The 17289-nt window shown below is 40.8% G+C and overlaps 1 protein-coding gene across 1 annotated transcript in view; it reads right to left on the reverse strand.

The window, feature by feature from the left end:
* The window catches only part of FNDC1 (fibronectin type III domain containing 1), a 106434-nt gene that overhangs the window by 24902 nt on the left and 64243 nt on the right, over nt 1–17289 (reverse strand). The window contains exons 12-14 of the mRNA XM_027056527.2: nt 15607–15707; nt 13315–13426; nt 11843–12238 (exon numbers count right to left, since the gene is read on the reverse strand). Of these exons, the coding sequence (XP_026912328.2) occupies nt 11843–12238; nt 13315–13426; nt 15607–15707 (609 nt within the window). The remainder of the gene's footprint in view (nt 1–11842; nt 12239–13314; nt 13427–15606; nt 15708–17289) is intronic.

Raw genomic sequence — 17289 nt, forward strand, 5'->3', positions numbered from 1 at the left:
ATTTAACTAGGGCAGTCAAGACTTTGGGATTGGAAAAGATGATTTAAAAAAATTTTTTTTAATGTTTATTTTTGAGAGAGAGAAACAGAGCCAGAGTGGGCGAGGGGCAGAGAGAGAGGGAGACATAGAATCTGAAACAGGCTCCAGGCTCTGAGCTGTCAGCACAGAGCCCGACGCGGGGCGAGATCATGACCTGAGCCGAATTTGGCTTAACCAACTGAGCCATCCAGGGGCCCCCGGAAAAGATGATTTGAAAATTAGAGGGCTAAAAACAAAATTTTTGGACTTTTCCAGCAGAATGTGATAACAAATGGTCACTGGGTGGAGGGTATGAAGTGGGGGTCTTGAAGGGAAGGTATTCATTCAGTGATCACTAACGCAGGTGATCATAAGCACTACAAGAGTGAGCATTTCAGGCTACCAGGCTGCAAAATGCCATGACCAAAATATTGTTTGCTAAATACTGGATGTGTGCACATGAAGCCCCAGTGCTTATGAATGTTCATTATGGATGGCACTAAATACCACAAAAGAGAAGATGCATGAGAAAAACAGAAACTTGAGAGCCAAATAAGAGGCAGGGAGACAGGATACAGGTGGTTCTGCAGTTCATTTGTGAAGGGGAGCCCTGGGACTGTCCCTCAGCTGACATCAGAGTCTCTTACTGAAAGCATCTCTCTGCTCTCAGTGTCTTTACAACATTTACAGAACAAATATCAAGGCTACTACAAGGTGTTCCACCAAAAAATGACAAACTTCGTTGCATTTCATATATAATGCATAGAATTTTCCAGAGTGATTGTGACCATCTTTCAAATTACAAGCCATCTTTAGAAGCTAATCCCCACCCAAGATGCTTGCTCCTATGCCTCTCTCCAGCATTGGCCCTGACAAGTTTCATCCCAATGATGAATGAAGCAGGGACTATGCTTGGTATCCCCAGGCAAGTGGAGGCTGGTGGAAGGAAGCCCAATAAAGAATAACAATTTGAATATGGGCCAACAGGGCCAGCCTATAGATGGACAGAATGAAGCAAATATAAGATGTGTGATGAAGGGAAGAGGCAGATGATGGCAGAGAAGGAGGGCCCTAGGCTTATCTCATGACTACAACTAGATAACTATCAAATCATTCTAAAAACCCCAGAAATCGACCTGAAGACTGGCAGAACCAACTCCACAGCTAAAGAGAGAGAAGAGGCCACATTGAAGAAGGTAGAAAGTGCAGAGATGCAGCTTGGGAGAGAAACAGATAATGGCTACTATGGTGGAGAGGGAACCGTGGTTGTGGAGAAGGATAAGAGACAGACTAGCACACAGGGGAGTGCATGGGAAAAATGAATCCTCATGGCAATTGCCTTGCAAAGAAAGAGAGCAGCAAAATTTCATGACTTCTGGAAACCAGCATGGCTTAAAGCCTGGAGGTATTTTTTTTAAGTTTATTTATTTACTTTTGAGAGAGAGAATGGGGAAGGGGCAGAGAGAGGGGGGTATGGAGGATCTGAAGCAGGCTCTGCACTGACAGTAGAGAGTCTGATGTGGAGCTCGAACTCATGAACCATGATATCATGACCTGAGCCAAAGGTAGATGCTTAACTGACTGAGCCACCCAGGTGTCCCTTAAAGCCTGGAGTTTTAGAGGTCAGTAGGCTTGACTCTGAGATACCTCGGAGGACATTGAGACTGTTCCTGTAGAGAAGGCTAGACAAACAGTCCATGGACATACAGCATGAAAACAGTGATCTGAAAAGCACCTGAAGCACACAATGAGGAGGTTATTCACTCATCTCAGAGCACATCCCAGAAAGACAGCATTCACAGAGAGACCCCTCCAGGAACAAAGGAACTGGCAGATGCCATTTTCCTTCCCCAACCCTCAGCATAAGCACAGGCCCACCTGTAGGAAGCAGCACAGTGTAGACACTGGCTACTTAACTTGCTTATGCCAAGCCCTGCCACCCACACTCTGGAAGAACTGCCCTTCCCAGTCACAACTGCCTCAGTCCTAGCATGGTGGCCCCCTCCACCAGAAGACCAACCCAAACCCCTGCCAACATCACATCTCCTGACCCAGGAGTTGTGCAGGGACTTAATTCTACAGCAGTGGTGACAGGTCTCATTTCACAAGCAGACCAGAGCACACCTAGTCAAAACTCACCACATTCAGGCCAGGGACCAAACACTGCCCACAACAGGTGGAGAGAGCCACTGCAGATGGCTGGCCTGATGGATAAAGTGGCCAGGAAGCAACAACAGAGAACATGCAGCCCACATTGGAGATACTCCCAGAAGTGCCAGACCCTGGGGAATAGGGAACACTGCACTAAAGGCACTACAGGAACTATTCTTCATAAAGCCATTACCCTTAAGAACAGGAAATGTAGCTGACTTTCCTAACACAGAGAAATAGGCAGAGAGACTAAGACAAAATGAGAAGGCAGAGTAATTAGTCCCAAATGAAAGAACAGAACAAGGCTACAGTTGGAGATTTAAGCAAAACAGATATAAGTAACATGCCTGATGGAATATTTAAAGCAGTGATCAAAAGGATATTCATTGGACTTGAGAAAGAGTGGAAGACACGAGTGAGACCATTAATACAGAGATAAGGATCACAGAAATAAAGAGCTTGTTAAATGAAATGACAGACATGCTTCATGGAATGAACAGCAGACTGGAAGAAGCAGAGAAATGAATTAATAACCTAGAAAACAGAGTAATGGAAAACAATCAAGCTGAACAAAAGATGAAAAAAATAATTACGCAAAATGAGAAAAGATTTAGATAACTCAGTGACTCCATCAAATGTAATAACATTTGTATTACAGGAATCCCAGAAGAAAAAAGAGAAAAAAGGGGACAGAGAATTTATTTGAAGAAATAATAATTGAAAACTTCCCTAATCTGGGGAAGGAAACAGTAATTCAGATCCAGGAGACACAGGGAAACCACCACCCCCAACAAAATCCACAAAGCAGATCCACACCTAGACATATTGTATTTAAACTGGCAAAACATGGTGATAACAAAAAAATATTAAAATCGGCAATAGAAAAGAAGACAGTTACATACAAAGGAAACCCCATAAGGTTATCAGAAGACTTTTCAGCAGAAACTTTCCAAGCCAGAAACAGGTAGCATGGTATATTCAAAGTGCTGAGTAGGGAAAGCCTGCAGCCAATAATGCTCGACCCAGCAAGGCTATCATTCGGAATAGAGGAGAGATAAAGAGTTTCCCAGACTGGGGTGCCTGGGCGGCTCAGTCGGTTGAATGTCCAACTCTTGATTTTGGCTCACGTCATAATCCCAGAGTCTGGGATCAAGCCCCATGTCAGAGCTCAAGTCTAGAGTCTGCTTGAGATTCTCTCTCTCTCTATCTCTCTGTCCCTCTCCCCTGCTTGCATTCTCTAAAATAAATAAAATGAAATAAAATAATTTTCCCAGAAAAACAAAAACTAAAGGAGCTCATGACCACTAAATCAGCCCTTTATGAAATATTAAAGGGGACTCTTTGAGTGGAAAGGAAAGACCAAAAATGACAGTATGAAGGTAGGAAATGCAAATGCAGTAAAAACGAATATTTCTATAAAAACATCAGTCAAGGAACTTACAAAATAAAAAGATGTAAAATATTACACCATATACCTAAAATGTAGGGAGGAGAGGAGTAAAGAATGGATTTGAACTTAAATGACTATCCACTAAATATAAACTGCTCTATCCAGAAGATGTTCTATAAAAACCTAATGGTAACCACATGTCAAAAGCCACTAATAAATATGCAAAGAATAAAGAGAAAGAAATCCAAATATATCACTAAAGAAAGCCAGCAAACCATGAAAGAGAGAAAGAAAAGAAAGGATCAGAGAAAATCTTCAAAAACAATCACAAAGCAAGTAATAAAATGGCAATAAGTACATATCTATCAATAATTACTTTGAATGGAAAGGGACTAAATGCTGCAATCAAACGACATAGGGTGACAGAATGGATAAAGAACAAGACCTACCTGTATTCTGCCTACAAGAGATTCATTTTTAGACCTAAAGATACCTGCACATTGAAAGTGAGGAGATGGAGAAATATTTATCATGCAAATAGATATCAAAAGAAAGTCAGAGAAATAAAACTTGTATCAGACAATATAAACTTTTTTTAAAGTTTCTTTATTTATTTTTAGAGAAAGAGAAAGATGCAGGGAGAGAAAGGGAGAGAGACAATTCCAAGCAGGCTTTGTGCTGTCAGCATAGAGTCCGATGTGGAGCTCGATCTCGCAAACCATGAGATCACGATCTGAGCCAAAATCAGGAGTCATATGCTTAACCAACAGAGCCTCCCAGGCACCCCAGACAAAATGGACTTTAAAACAAAGACTGTGACAAGAGAAAAAGAAGGAGACTACATAATAATAAAAGCAACAATCCAACAAGAAGATAAAATAATTATAAACAGTTATGCAACCAACTTGGAAGAACCCAAATACATAAAGCAGTTCATACCAGAACTGGTAAAAATAAAATAATAGTAGAGGCCTTTAACACCTCACTGACATCATTGGACAGATCATCTAAACAGAAAATCAACAAGGAAACAAATGGCTTGGAATGATACACTGGACCAGATGGATTTAACAGGTATATTCAGAACACCTCATCCTAAAATAGCAGAATACATATTATTTTCAAGTGCACATGTAATACTCTCCAGAATAGATGACATATTAGGTCACAAGTCTCAACAAATTCAAGAAGATTGAAGTCATACTATGCATTTTTTTCTGACCACAACACTGTGAACCTAGAAGTCAACCACAAAGAAAAAAAAATCTAGGAAGACCACAAACCACGAATACATGGAGGTTAAATAACATGTTACTACACAAAGAAGGAGTCAACCAGGAAATAAAAGAAGAAATTTTAAAAGTACATGGAAAGAAATGAAAACACACACACACACCCCACAACGGTTCAAAACCTTTGGAATGCAGCAAAACCTGTTCTAAGAGTGAAGTTTATAGCAATACAGGCCTATATCAAAAAGCAAGAAAAAAAATCTCAAATAAACAACCTAACCTTACACCTAAAGGAGCTAGAAAAAGAACAAAAAAAACCCCAAAATAATAGAAGGAAGGAAATAATAAAGGTTACACAGAAATAATGAAATAGAAAGTAAAAAAACAGCAGAACAGATCAATGAAACCAGAGACTGGCTCTTTGAAAAGATCAACACAATTGATAAACTTTTAGTCAGACTAATAAAAAAAAAAAAAGAAAAGAAAAAAGAGAGAGGACTGAAACAAAATCAAAAATGAAAGAGGAGAAATAACAATTGATGCCACAGAAATACAGAAATATAAAAAAGGATTATAAGAGAATATTATGAAAAATTATATGCCAACAAATGGGACAACCTAGAACAAATGGGTAAATTCCTGAAACATAACTTCCCAAAACTGAATCAGGAAGAAAGAGAAAATTTGAACAGACCAATTACCAGCAAGGACATTGAATCAGTAATCAAAAAACTCCCAACAAACAAAAGTCTGGGACCAGATTGCTTCATAAGAGAATTCTACCAAACATTTACAGAAGACTTAATACCTATTCTTCTCAAACTATTCCAAAAAAATAGAAGATGAAAGAAAACTCCAAATTCATGCTGTGAGGCCAGCATTACCCTTATACCAAAAAGAGATAAAGACACCACACACACACACACACAAAAGAGAACTATAGGCCAATATCTCTGATGAACATAGATGCAAAAATCCTCATCAAAATATTAGCGAACCAAATCCAATAATACATTAAAAAAAATCAGTCACCATGATTAAATGAGATTTATTCCTGGAATGCAAGGGTGGTTCAACATTTGCATATTCATCAGCATGATACATCACATCAAGAAAAGAAAGGATAAAAACCATATGATCACTTCAATAGATGCAGAAAAAGCATTGACAAAGTACATCCATTCATGATAAAAACCTCAACAAAGTCAGTTTAGAGGGAACATACTTCAACATGATAAAGGCCATATATGAAAAACCCACAGTTAATATCATCTTTGATGGGGGAAAAATGACAGCTTTCCCCCTAAAATCAGGAACAAGACAAGGATGTCCACTCTCACCACTTTATTTCATTTCATTTCATTTCATTTCATTTCATTTCATTTCATTTCAAATATTTATTTACTTTGAGAGAGAGAGAGTGTGTCAAGTTGGAGAAGGGCAGGGAGACAGGGAGAGCGAGTCCCAATCAGGCTCTGCACTGTCAGTGCAGGGCTCAATCCAGGGTTCGATCTCACAATCTGCGGGATCATGACCTGAGGTGAGATCAAGAGATGGACACTTAACTGACTGAGCCACCCAGGCGCCGCTCACCTTTATTCAACATAGTACTGGAAGTCCTAGCCACAGCAAACAGACAAGAAAAAGAATAATATTTGTGAAGTGAAAATTATTTGAAATTTACAGAAACACTCCTTTGTGTACTCTCTATGCTTTTTTTTTTTAAAGTTTATTTATTTTGAGAGAGAGAGAGAGAGAGTGCTCACAAGTGGAGGAGGGGCAGAGAGAGAGAGAGAGAAAGAATCCCAAGCAGGCTCTATACTGTCAGCACAAAGCCTGATGCGGGGCTCAAACTCATGGACCTTGAGATCATGACCTGACCTGAATAACCAAAGCACTCTTGAAAAAGAAAAACAAAGCTAGAGGCATCACAATTCTGGACTTCACAGCTGTTGTAATCAAGACAGTATGGTACTGGCACAAAAATAGACACATAGACCAATAGAGCAGAATAGAAAATTCAGAAAGAAACCCACCATTATATGGTCAGTTAATCTTTGACAAAGCAGGAAAGAATATCCAATGAGAAAAAGGCAGTCTCTTCAACAAATGGGTTGGAAAAACTGAGCAGCAATATGAAAAAGGATGAAACTGGATCATTTTCTTACACTGTACATAAAAGTAAATTCATTAGGGGTTAAGGACCTAAATGTGAGACCTGAAAGCATAGATATCCTAGAAAAGAGCACAGGCAGTAATTTTTCTGACATCGGCCATAACAACTTTTTCTAGAGAGGTCTCCTGAGTCAAGGGAAACGAGCAAAAATAAATTATTGGGACTACATCAAAATAAAAAGCTTCTGCACAGCAAAGGAAACAATCAACAAAACTACAAGATAACCTACTGAGTAGGAGAGGATATCTGCAAATGACATATCCCCTTATAGGGTTAGTATCCAAAATATATAAAGAATTTATACAATTTGACACACATAAAAACAAATAGTCCAATTAAAAATGGGCAGAGGACATGAACAGACATTTTCCCAAAGAAGACATCCAGATGGCCAACAGACACATGAAAAGATGCTCATCATCACTTATCATCAGGGAAATGCAAATTGAATCCACAATGAGGTATCATCTCACAGCTGTCAGAACGACTAAAATCAAAAACACAAGAGACAACAGGTGTGGTGAGGATGTGGAGAAAAAGAAACCCTCGTGCACTGTTGGTGGAAATGCAAATTAGCACAGCCACTGTGGAAACAGTATGGAGGCTCCTCAAAAAGTTAAAAAGAGAACTAGCCTACTATCCTGCAAGTACACTACTGGGTATTTACCCCGAGAACACAAAAACACTAATTCAAAGGGATACATGCACCCCTTATGTCTATAGCAGCATTATTTACAACAGGCAAGATATGGAAGCAGCCCGGTTATCCACTGACTGATGAATGGATAAAGAAGATGTGGTATAGATATACAATGGAATACTATTCAGCCATAAAAAAGAATGAAATCTTGCCATTTGCGATGACATGGATGGAACCAGAGAGTATAACGCTAAGTGAAATAAGTCATTCAGAGAATGAAAAATACCACATGATTTCACTCATATGAGCAATTTAAGAAACAAAAAAAAACAAGCAAAGTGGGGTGGGGGGAGAGAGACAGAGAAAGAGAGAGACAAACCAAGAGACAGACTCTTGTCTATAGAGAACAAACTGATGGCAACCAGAGGGGAGGTGGGCACAGGGGAAGGAGGAAATCGGCTATGGGGATTAAGGAGTGCACCTGCTGTGTTGAGCACCGGGTGATTAAAATAAAAACTTTAAAGGAAAAGGAAGTGTGATGGAGGAATAATGAGTGGGCAGTGAGACCTGGCAGTGGAGATCAAAGGGCAAAATAAGTCAGAGGAGACACCAAGGCTTAGGCCTGGAGAGCTCTCTGGGTTACTGCCAAACAATCTTTAGCTTGTCCTGGTTTATTTTATAAATGAACAATTTGGTTTTCTTTCTTTATTTCTTTTATGTTTATTTATTTTTGAGAGAGAGAGAGAGAAAGGGAGAAAGAGAGAGACCATGTGAGTGGGGGAGGGGCAGAAAGGGGGAGACACAGGATCCGAAGCTGAGCTGTCAGCCCAGAGCCCGACGTGGGGCTCGAACTCACAAACTATGAGATCATGACCTGAGCTAAAGTCGGCTGCTTAACCAACTGAGCCACCCAGGCGCCCCACAACTTGGCTTTCTGACAAGAGAGTGAGTTGTTTCTACCTGCTGTCATTTCCATTATATTGTGAGCTTTTCAGAGGCAGAGGCATGTCACCTACTTTTCTGTTATCTCCCAAGACACCTGATCCACATGCAGATGATTAGTGATCATCTGCTAATTTTATTTTATTTGATAAAATTATGAATGAAACCAGAATAACAAAACAAGAGCTACTCTATCGCTTTTTAGTTTACTGCAAGGGTTTTCTCAAAATGATGTCACCTGCCAAAATGATAAAGACAAAACATCTATCAAATGAATGTACTCAATTCTAAATCAGGGCTGATCTAGACCCAAAACTTAATCATGCTGGCCTTCACTTTCAGAACCTATCATTGGAAAGTATAAAAAACCCACCATGTCGGTATCATTAGTTATTAGGGACTGTAAATCAAAACCACCAGGAGGTACCACTTTGTGCCCATTAGGATGGTGAGAATGAAAAGGACAGACAATAACAAGTGTTGGTGAAGGTGTGGAGAAATCAGAAGCCTCATACCCTGCTGCTGGGAATGTAAAATGATGCAGCCACTATGGAAAACAGTTTAGCAGTTCCTCAAAAACATAAATACAGAGTTCCCATTGGACACAGCAAGTCTCTTACCTATACCCCAGAGAACTGAACACAGGTGTTAAAAAAAAAATTGCACACGATGTTCATGGCAGCATTATTCATAATAGCCAAAAGGTGAAAACAACCCAGATGTCCATTGACCAGTAAATGGACAAAATGTGGTTTATCCACACAATGGAATACTGATCAGCAGTCAAAGAAATAAAGTGCAGATATATTCTGCAACATGGATGAAACTTGAATACAAATCATGCTAAGTGAAAGAAGCTAGACACAAAGGCCACATATTGGATTCCATTTCTATGAAATGTCCAGAATAGACAAACCCATAGAGACAGAAAGTGGATTCGTGGTTTCCCAGGGGTTAGAAGGAGGGGGAAGCGAGGAGTGATGGCTAATGGGTATGGAATTTCTTTTGGGGTGATGGAAATGTTCTAGAATTTGATAGTGGTGATGGTTGCACAACCCTGTATACTAAAAACCACTAAACTATACAGTTTAGAAGGGTAAACTTTATGGTATGTGAGTTATATCTCAAGAAAGCTATAATTTTAAAATTTTTAAATGAAAATAACTATGATTAGAATTAATACGAGGAAGAAAATAAAGCTGTCAGTGGAGCAGTCTAAATAAAAAAGGAAGGTCAACCATACAGGAAAAACTTTTAAATAATAATTATAGTACATTTTAACATTATATAAAGATTACATGTTGCTTTCCCTAAATTTAGTTTTTTCAAAGACCTTGTATTGATTTGTACTTATTTTGAAAATGCTGCCTAAAGGCCAATTATAATTAACACTTGGATACTAATTCGGCCTGGGCTAGGGACACAGAAGGATGACATAAATGAAGTAAAAAAACATACACATACATCATTATTTGCAAAAGAAGGAGAAGGGGAAGGAGGGGAAGGAGGGGAAGGAGGGGAAGGAGGGGAGATGAGGGGAAGGAAGGGGAGGAGGAGGAAGAGGAAGAGGAGGAGGAGGAGGAGGAGGAGGAGGAGGAGGAGGAGGAACAAAAATACCATGAAAAAGTGACTTTCAAGCCAAATAAAAGTCCAAAAATCCAGAGTAAATGAAATGAATATGCTACAAGCCCTCTGTAAAAGTAGACAAAAGAAAATGCAAATATTCATTAAAATGGTAGTAATTCAAATCCAAAATAGTCACTCTTCTGGTTGGAAACAATTATTAAGTAAATATCTGTTCCAATTATACCTCGATTAAAAGAAAAATAAACATGTCTGAGGCGCCTGGGTGGCTCAGTTGGTTAAGCCTTTGACTTCGGCTCAGGTCATGATCTCACAGTTTGTGAGTTCAAGCCCCGCATCAGGCTCTGTGCTGATGGCTCAGAGCCTGGAACCGGCTTCAGATTCTGTGTCTCCCTCTCTCCCTGCCCCTCCCCTACTCACACTCTGTCTCTCTCTGTCTCTCAAAATTAAATAAACACTAAAAAAATGGTTTTAAATAAAAAATACAAAAATGAATGCACCAATGTATGCAGAAGTAAAAGGTCAAGGGAAGTACATAATATTTTCATACCAGAAATCCAAAGGTAAATTCCAATTCGTGGTCACTGGGTTAAATGATAGTGTGCAAATCTTCCCAACAGCCCTCTTCCTCAGCATGTTTCCTTGTTCTTTGGTGTGAATTTTTAGATGTGTCCAATGTTGCTGTGTATTTGGAGCATTTCTGCGGGAAGACCGACTTCAAACAGAATTCCCATTTTGAATACAGCGTTCAAGTTCAAGTTGATTGGGCTTATCATGGTCAACAAGGCTGTGCAAAAGACCGGGCATGCAAATTGATTCCTGAAATGAAGCGCCTTCACTCTGCATCAGCTTAAAAAGACATGTTTTACAGCCTACATTGCGATTCATCTCAACCTAAGGGAAAGAGGATGAGTTTGCTTCCTCCGAGCCTGACACAAATGCAGGATGACCTCTCACGAAGCAGCCTGAGCAGGGACTGAGCGGAAAAGATGATGACTCTGCAGCTCCCCTGAGACCAGACCGAAGAGTCCTTGCTTCAGGGGGAATGGGCCCCTCTCAGCAGGCAGACACTCCAGGGGCAGAGGACAGTCCTGACTGGGTGTCCCGCAGCAGGGGAAATGACATAGCCCTACCCAGCGGACAGTAGTCCTACCCTGCAGCCACCAGAGCCCAGCTGCTCAAGGATCAGCATTTTCCAAAGGGAGCGCTGATCAAGAAAGTGTTCAGCTGGCAAATGTGCTCAGGACACTACTCTTCTTGGAAACTCACAATGAGGCTATTCAGTGACCTGAATAATCCAACCATAAGAGATCATTAACCTAGTTTAAATCACATAGCTAATCACAGAACCTTTTCATTACAAAAATACAGCAGGTGCGGATCTACGACTATCCAGTAATAGCCACTTGGGGAAACACTAGTCCACACTCGTCATGTTCCATGTTTTAGCTACATTTTTGACTTGGGTTGTGATAGGGTTGCCAGGCAAATCATTATTCATATTAAGTATGTCCCATGCCGTACGTTTCTTTGCTAAATCCGGCAGCCCCAGTTGAGACACAGTGTCCTGAGCAAACCCCGTGGGACTAGAGACGCCTCTACTCACCATTCCACGGTGACCTACTTACCCCTCCCTGCAGCCTCTGTGACTCTACTCTCAAACGCAGCATGCTAGTTACATGGGCCACCGTTACAACGAAGGCCGTTACCTTCTTCGGGGTGGCACTCTGGGACCCCGCTGGAGCCCATTATGAGGTTGCCATCTTCATCGTGCCGCTCCAGGGTCCCAGGGGGACAGGTGGGAACAGGGGTGGTGGGTTCAGGGGTGGTGGTTGTCTGCGTAGTGGTTCGAATCGTGGTCGTTGGACGTGTGGTGGTGGTCGTGCGGCGGGTGGTGGTGGTCGTGGGTCTTGGGGTTGTCGTGGTGGGTGTTGTGGTTGTGGCGGGGGCACGGGTGGTTGTTTTCACAACCTCCAAGCCCACCAGGGGCTTCCCTCCAAGACTCAGAATGGGTTTATCCTGGGCACTGGCCAGAGGTTTGCCATGCCGCCCCTGCCCGAAGAGGGGAAGGCCATCAGGGCTCACCACAGGCGTCCCTCCCAGATCTGAAACAAAACCGAACCAAAGCCGTGCAACAAGATGAAATAATCCAGAGGAAGTAAAAAATAAACACAGAGTGTCTTCTCAAACTTATGTATTTGTGTATTTTAAACAGTAAAAAGCAAAGGAAGGAATAAAAGAATATTAACAGAGGTAGCAATGTCTGCCGTTATCCAGAGATTTCTGGGCTTATTATATTGCCCATTACTCTGTATTACCTTATTAAATATGTAAATACTTCATCGATATGTCGGATTACCTTGAAACAACTCTTAGTCTCTGGTAAGGAAAGTAATTCTTTCCTCCTCCCGATTCCTAAGCCTCGGGAGGAAAAGTGTTACATTGTACCAGGGGTGGCAAACTCACTCTTCAAAGGGCCAGAGAAGAAGGAGGGCCAGATATTTTAAGCTTTATGTTGCAGCTACTCAACTCTGCCATGAAACTTTGGGGCGCCTGGGTGGTTCAGTTGGTTAAGCATCTGACTCTTGATCTCGGCTCAGGTCATGATCTCAAGGTCCGTGAGTTTGAGCCCCGCATCAGGCTTTGTGAATCCCTACTTGGGATTCTTTCTCTCTCTCTCTCTCTGTCCCTCCTCCACTTGTGAGCACTCGCTCTCTCTCTCTCTCTCTCTCAAAATAAATAAACTTTAAAAAAAAAGCATAGAGAGTACACAAAGGAGTGTTTCTGTAAATTTCGAATAATTTTCACTTCACAAATATTATTCTTTGATTTTTTTCCAATCATTTAAAAGTGCAAAAACGCGTTTGACCTCACAGGCATTACAAAAGCAGGCAGCAGGCAGGGCTTGGTCTTCGTGCCATGATTTGCTGCCTCCTGTGGCTCTAGGCTGCCCTATTTCAAGAACAAAGTTGAGCACCACCTTTTCTGGAGGCTGGGATCTGAAGCAAGGGTATAACTACATTTGTATCAGGGGAAAAGCTACGTTCTGCCCCTGTGGGGCACTCCTTTCCACATGGCTAAACGTAACTGGACCAAGGGACCCCATCACAAATGGGGAGGGGGTTGTTATTCTACAGCTAATTCAGAACATTTTTGTGGCCGAAAAACCACTGTCACTTACCCACAATGGTGCGACCATCTCCTCCCAGTTTAATCCGAAGAGGAGTTCCTTGTGAATCTTGGAGGTACCTTCCCTCTTCATTTAATACTAACCCACGGTCGAGATCCACGACCTAAACCCATGACACAGGTTAAAGAATATACTGAGCATTAATCCAACTACACAAACATATGCACGAAGCCTCCACAGAAGGAGACCATAATGTGAGTAGGAAACATTATTTTTGTCCACATCATTTGCAAGGTTTAAGAATGAAGTGTAAATGTCACATTGTTTACCCATAGAATATGTAAATTGTTTTAAGTTTCTCAAATACGCAAAACATGTGCAAAATGCTGCTACCATTTAGTATGCTGTGTGTAATGCTGAAAAGCAGGAAACAACTTAAGTGTTCATCAGTGGAAGGAAGGGGTTAAATACATTATGGCCCATCCATACAGTGGAATGCTAGCAGCCCATGATACAGATTTGGCAATTCTACATATATTGACATCAACTGCTACAGACTCAGATTACAGGACTGCCTATTTTGCAGAAATAAAAATATATCCATGTGTATATATAAGCTTAAAACTGCAGGGAAAAATACTCTGGACGGACATACCCCAAACTGTTAGTAATGGTTTTCTCTGAGGCGTAGTTTGGGGTATTTATTAGCCTAAAATATATCTGTTTCATAGATTTCTGAGTTGTTTTAACTTCCAGCCATGACCATGTATTGCTAGTGTATTAAAAATAGGAAATGTTTCTGTCAGGCTGTTAATGTTAAACATCGGAGTTGCTATAACAAATTAATTTGTAATTAAATTGCCTAATATAGAATGCATGCAAAAACTTCATATTCTAAGGAATCATAAAATTGGGGTGAGGGGAGGCTATTACCATCTCTGTTAAGAAACAAGCTCATGCTATATACACTGGTGGATCTCCAAGTGTGGCCTGGACCGGCAGCCTCAGCGTCAGCTGGGAAACTGTCTGCTATGCTAATTACCTAGCCCTACCCCAGACCTTAACTGACAAGTCCCATGATGTCTGAGAACCATGACTGCACAGCAGGCCACGGGAGGAAGCCACTTTGTTGGGTGCTGTCTTGGTAATTAAAACTCATTTGTATAAACCCTACTTTTGAACTCGACTCCATACCGTTTCTATGCAAAATTGTTTACAATGAAGGGTGCTTAGTCAGTTAAGCATCCAGCTCTTGATTTCAGCTCAGGTCATGATCTCAACATTTGTGAGTCTGAGTCCCACGTCAGGCTCTGCGCTGACAGTCTGGAGCCTGCTTGGGATTCTCTGTCTCTGTCTGTCTGTCTCTCTCTCTCTCTCTGCCTCTCCCCTGTTCATTCTCTCCCTCCCTCCCTCTCTATCTCAAAATAAATAAATAAACTTAAAAAAAAAAGTTTTGCAAAAATCATTTACGATGACATTTTGCTTTAATATACATTCTTCCTTTATAAATTCCTGTTCCTTTGAGAAATGATTAAATGTATCTTTTACCTGTGACTAAAACTTTTATGAAGTCTCTCAATATGTTTTCTTACACCTTACTGTCATAAAGGGGAAGTTTTGACCGGGAATTCCCAAACTATGAATAATTGCATAATGAATAATGAAAAATGAAAAATATTTTAAATCCTGGGACTTTGTAAAGTGTTCTCCCCATTATCCTCTAACCTGCCAAGAAATCCCTAGCATTTATCTTAACCTCAGGAAGTGAAAGTCATTAAAGCTTAAGCATATATAAAATACTAATAATTATTTTTTATTTCAGTCAAACAACAATTATTGGAAAATTCAAAAGGTGATCTGTTAAAAATTGCCTGTTTGATTCAGTATGTTTTGATTTGTTCATTTGTTTTTACCCTGCTTTTGTTTGCAAAGGATTTGAGACAATTTACAGGGAAAACATGTGTATACTAGTTAATCAAGTAATAAGAAAAACAATAAAAATAAAGCTATCAGAGGTGAAGCAGAAGAAGCCCATTTGAGAGGCTAAGCACTAGCGTGCAGTTGGAACATAAGTCTGTGTGATTTTCCTAACCCGTCAAAGCAAACAGGAAATAAAGGCCCCTTTTATTTTATTGGCAATGCGAAGAAAGCACACTAGTGATTCAGGGGAATGAAGATCTTTCTGAGCACTGGAAGAAACAACATGCATGTATACTGACATTGAGTGGTTACAACTAGAGAAGAAAAACGAAAGACCATTTCGTTTATTGTTGCAAAATGCCCACCATTTTCTCCTCCCAACAGCATGAAAATAACTGGTATGTGTAAAGAAGTTTACCCTACCCACTTTGTTCCTTGAGGGCCATTGATAATTCTTTGTCCACTTGGCTTTCCATTACTACCAGGAAGTACTTTTGCTTCTACATTTGGTCTGCCATTATAACCTACATGGCACGGAAGAAAGAAAGATGAAAGAAAAAACACAGCAAAAACAAAAACAAAAAAAATCTGGTAAATTCAACACTCCTGTCAAGTTGGTTTCATACCAAACTCTAAGCAGTAACATATCATTTCTAAAAGAAATACTAAACAGGATTTTAAACCAATAGCTTATACATATTAGATGCCAGTCTTAAATTGTGACTTCCAAATACCCAGTATGAATGTCTATTAAAAGTACAGTAAAGTCACAGTTTTCTGACAATATTGGGGAAAGGTGACAGTCCAGAGTAAGTAAATTTTCTAGATAAAGCTTAAGACAGTAATGGCTATAGCATTATTTTAGCCAGTCGGAAGACAGAGGGAGAGTTGGAAGGATGGAGAACACTACCTCTAAAATAGACTAGATGCTGTCCTGTTCTTCTCAGATTATACTAAACCCAACAACTATTTCTAGCTGAATCAGGTCCAATCATCAGTCGCCAAGTGTGAACGCTCGGGGCTGACTCGAAGCTTGCTCACGTCTTTGGCGCTGCTTGAGAAGTGTTAGCGCAGAGAGAAAACAGAAGGTTCAGTTAGCGGCTCCTTCCGTTGCTCCTGTCTGCTCTTAGCACCTGCCCTTCCTCTTCATCTCTGGGCATTTCTGATCAGCTACAGTTAGTGCAAGGTCCGCGCTGGGAGCGCTCTGGCCCAGCCCCACCCACAGCACCAAGTGCTTGGGCTTTCTGACAACTATTTGCAGGTCAGAGACTTATTTTTCTTGCTCAAATAGTTAATGAAAATTAAATACTTATGGAAATTCTGCTATCTACCAGGGAATGTTGATTTCACATCTATTATCAAGGTCTTAGAATTGCTTAAAATAGTCCATTTTAATAGAAAACTGACCTTTCCATGGTGCATTGTTCTATGTCTTTACAGTGGGCCAAACTAACAATACATAGTACAGACTAACAAACACTAATACATTCTTTCAAGAATCGTCCATCATGCCCAAATTCCAAGCAAGGATTCTGCCCTGGGGTCCACGCAGACTCTAATTCATAGCTGTCTACATTCTGCCCTCAATGTAAGTCACACATCTGCCTGTTACTCCTCTGTGTGACAATCATCCTTAACATGCATTTTTTTTTCCTGGAAGTTTTAAACAACATTCACTGACTGCAAAGTCGAAGCGACCCATCGGAGTCTGTCCCAGGGTGTGTTAAGTTGAGAATCAACAAGAACGAGGTCAAGCCTACACAGGTACCCAGTTCCTTACTGTGGATTCTTTAAATCTACCCTGGCAGGTGAAGGACTAAAAATAACCTACAACACAGGAACCCGAGTCTGGCATCACGACCGTGACACATTTTCACGGATTAAGGGCATATGTTCAGGAATTCAAAGAGGCAGCATGTGACAGAGGAACGGCAGGGGCGGGGTTGGGGGGGGGTGGGGAATCCACGTCTGGGATGGGAAGCTGTCTGACCTCGGGCAAACCACTCAGATCCCAGAGCCCTAGCTTCCTCATCCGAAAACCAGGAGAAACAAGGCAAGAAGCAAGGTTAAGAGGATGAAATCACGTTCCGTCTGCAAAGCCCTTAG

Source organism: Acinonyx jubatus, chromosome B2 (genome assembly GCF_027475565.1).
Source record: "Acinonyx jubatus isolate Ajub_Pintada_27869175 chromosome B2, VMU_Ajub_asm_v1.0, whole genome shotgun sequence".
Lineage (NCBI taxonomy): Eukaryota > Metazoa > Chordata > Mammalia > Carnivora > Felidae > Acinonyx > Acinonyx jubatus.